At 61.2% G+C, this 1,156-nt stretch overlaps 1 protein-coding gene across 1 annotated transcript in view; it reads right to left on the reverse strand.

Moving 5' to 3' along the window:
• Nucleotides 1–879: 879 nt before the first annotated feature.
• Nucleotides 880–1,156, reverse strand: part of LOC111140414 (keratin-associated protein 12-2-like) — a 4,698-nt gene continuing 4,421 nt past the window's right edge. The window contains exon 2 of the mRNA XM_022492675.1: nucleotides 880–1,141. Within this exon, the coding sequence (XP_022348383.1) occupies nucleotides 880–1,141 (262 nt within the window). The remainder of the gene's footprint in view (nucleotides 1,142–1,156) is intronic.

Genomic DNA, 1,156 nt, shown 5'->3' on the forward strand with positions numbered 1-1,156 from the left:
TGTGGTGGGCTTCCAGTGCCATGTGCTTAGGGCAAGGGCTGGAGGCACAGCATTCCTGCTTTGCCCTAAGTTTTCAGCTGTCCCTTCGTGCCTGGCACATGGAGGGGACCTCTCCACATGCCTGCCTCCTCCCTACACCCCCCACCCCGTGACTGCTGTTTCTCCTGCAGCTGTACCAGCCAGGCTGAGTGGGAGCCAGGAGGGCTCCATTGTCCTAGTCTAAGGTCAGTCTTGAGTGGGCCCTATGTGCCCGGGTCTTAGAGGGTGAGGCTTTCTCCCTTCCTGCCACTCTTCCCTGCAATGGCCAGACTTCACTCTGTAGTTGGGGTGGGTCTATGTGAGCTTTCCCTGCCCTCCCTGTGGTCACGCTCTGATTCCTGTCCCCTATTCCGTGGGGGTAGTTTTCCGCTGCCCTTCCCCATCTACTAGGTGAGTCTCAGGTGCTGGACGTGGGAACAGCACCTCCCCCTGCACCCTCCACGGACCCTCTCCCCACCTCAGCTGAGCTGTTGGAGGGAGGGCTCTTTGAGGAGCGGCTGCTCTGCTCATGGCTGTATACGTCTTCGAGAAAAGAACTTGGAAATACATGAAGATAAACCAGGGACAAGCTGCATGAGGAAAGCATGATTTATTTGGGTCACACAGGGCTGGTTCCCGCTGGAGGCAGAGGACCCCGGAAACTAGGCCTCCCACAGGGCATATGCTGGGTCACAGAGGGATCCGGGTCATCCTGCCGCATCCTTGCCATGGGCTTCTGAGGGTCTGCTGGGCACGTTCTTCATCTGCATGTGCAGAACCCAGAGGCTGCTGAAGACTTGCCCCAGGAGGGGCGCAGGTGTGGCCCCTGTGCCCTGGGAGCAGCTGGTGGGGGGATCCTGGTCAGAAGCAGGACGGGGTGCTACAGGAGATGGGTCTGTAGAGCAGGGTGGGGCGGGAGGGCTGGCAGCCCCCGGAGGACTGGGAGGAGGAGGCCATGAACACGAGGGGCTTGAAGCTCACGGGCACACACACAGAAGACTGGCAGGAGGGGACAACGTACACGGCGGGCTTGCAGCTCACGGACATGGCGGGCCTGCAGCTCACGGGCACAGACACGGTGGGCTGGCAGCTCACGGGCACGTAGCAGGACGTCTGGCAGGAGCTGGGGGTGCAGGAG

This window comes from Enhydra lutris, unplaced genomic scaffold (assembly GCF_002288905.1).
Source record: "Enhydra lutris kenyoni isolate GAN:26980312 unplaced genomic scaffold, ASM228890v2 scaffoldscaffold950, whole genome shotgun sequence".
NCBI lineage: Eukaryota > Metazoa > Chordata > Mammalia > Carnivora > Mustelidae > Enhydra > Enhydra lutris.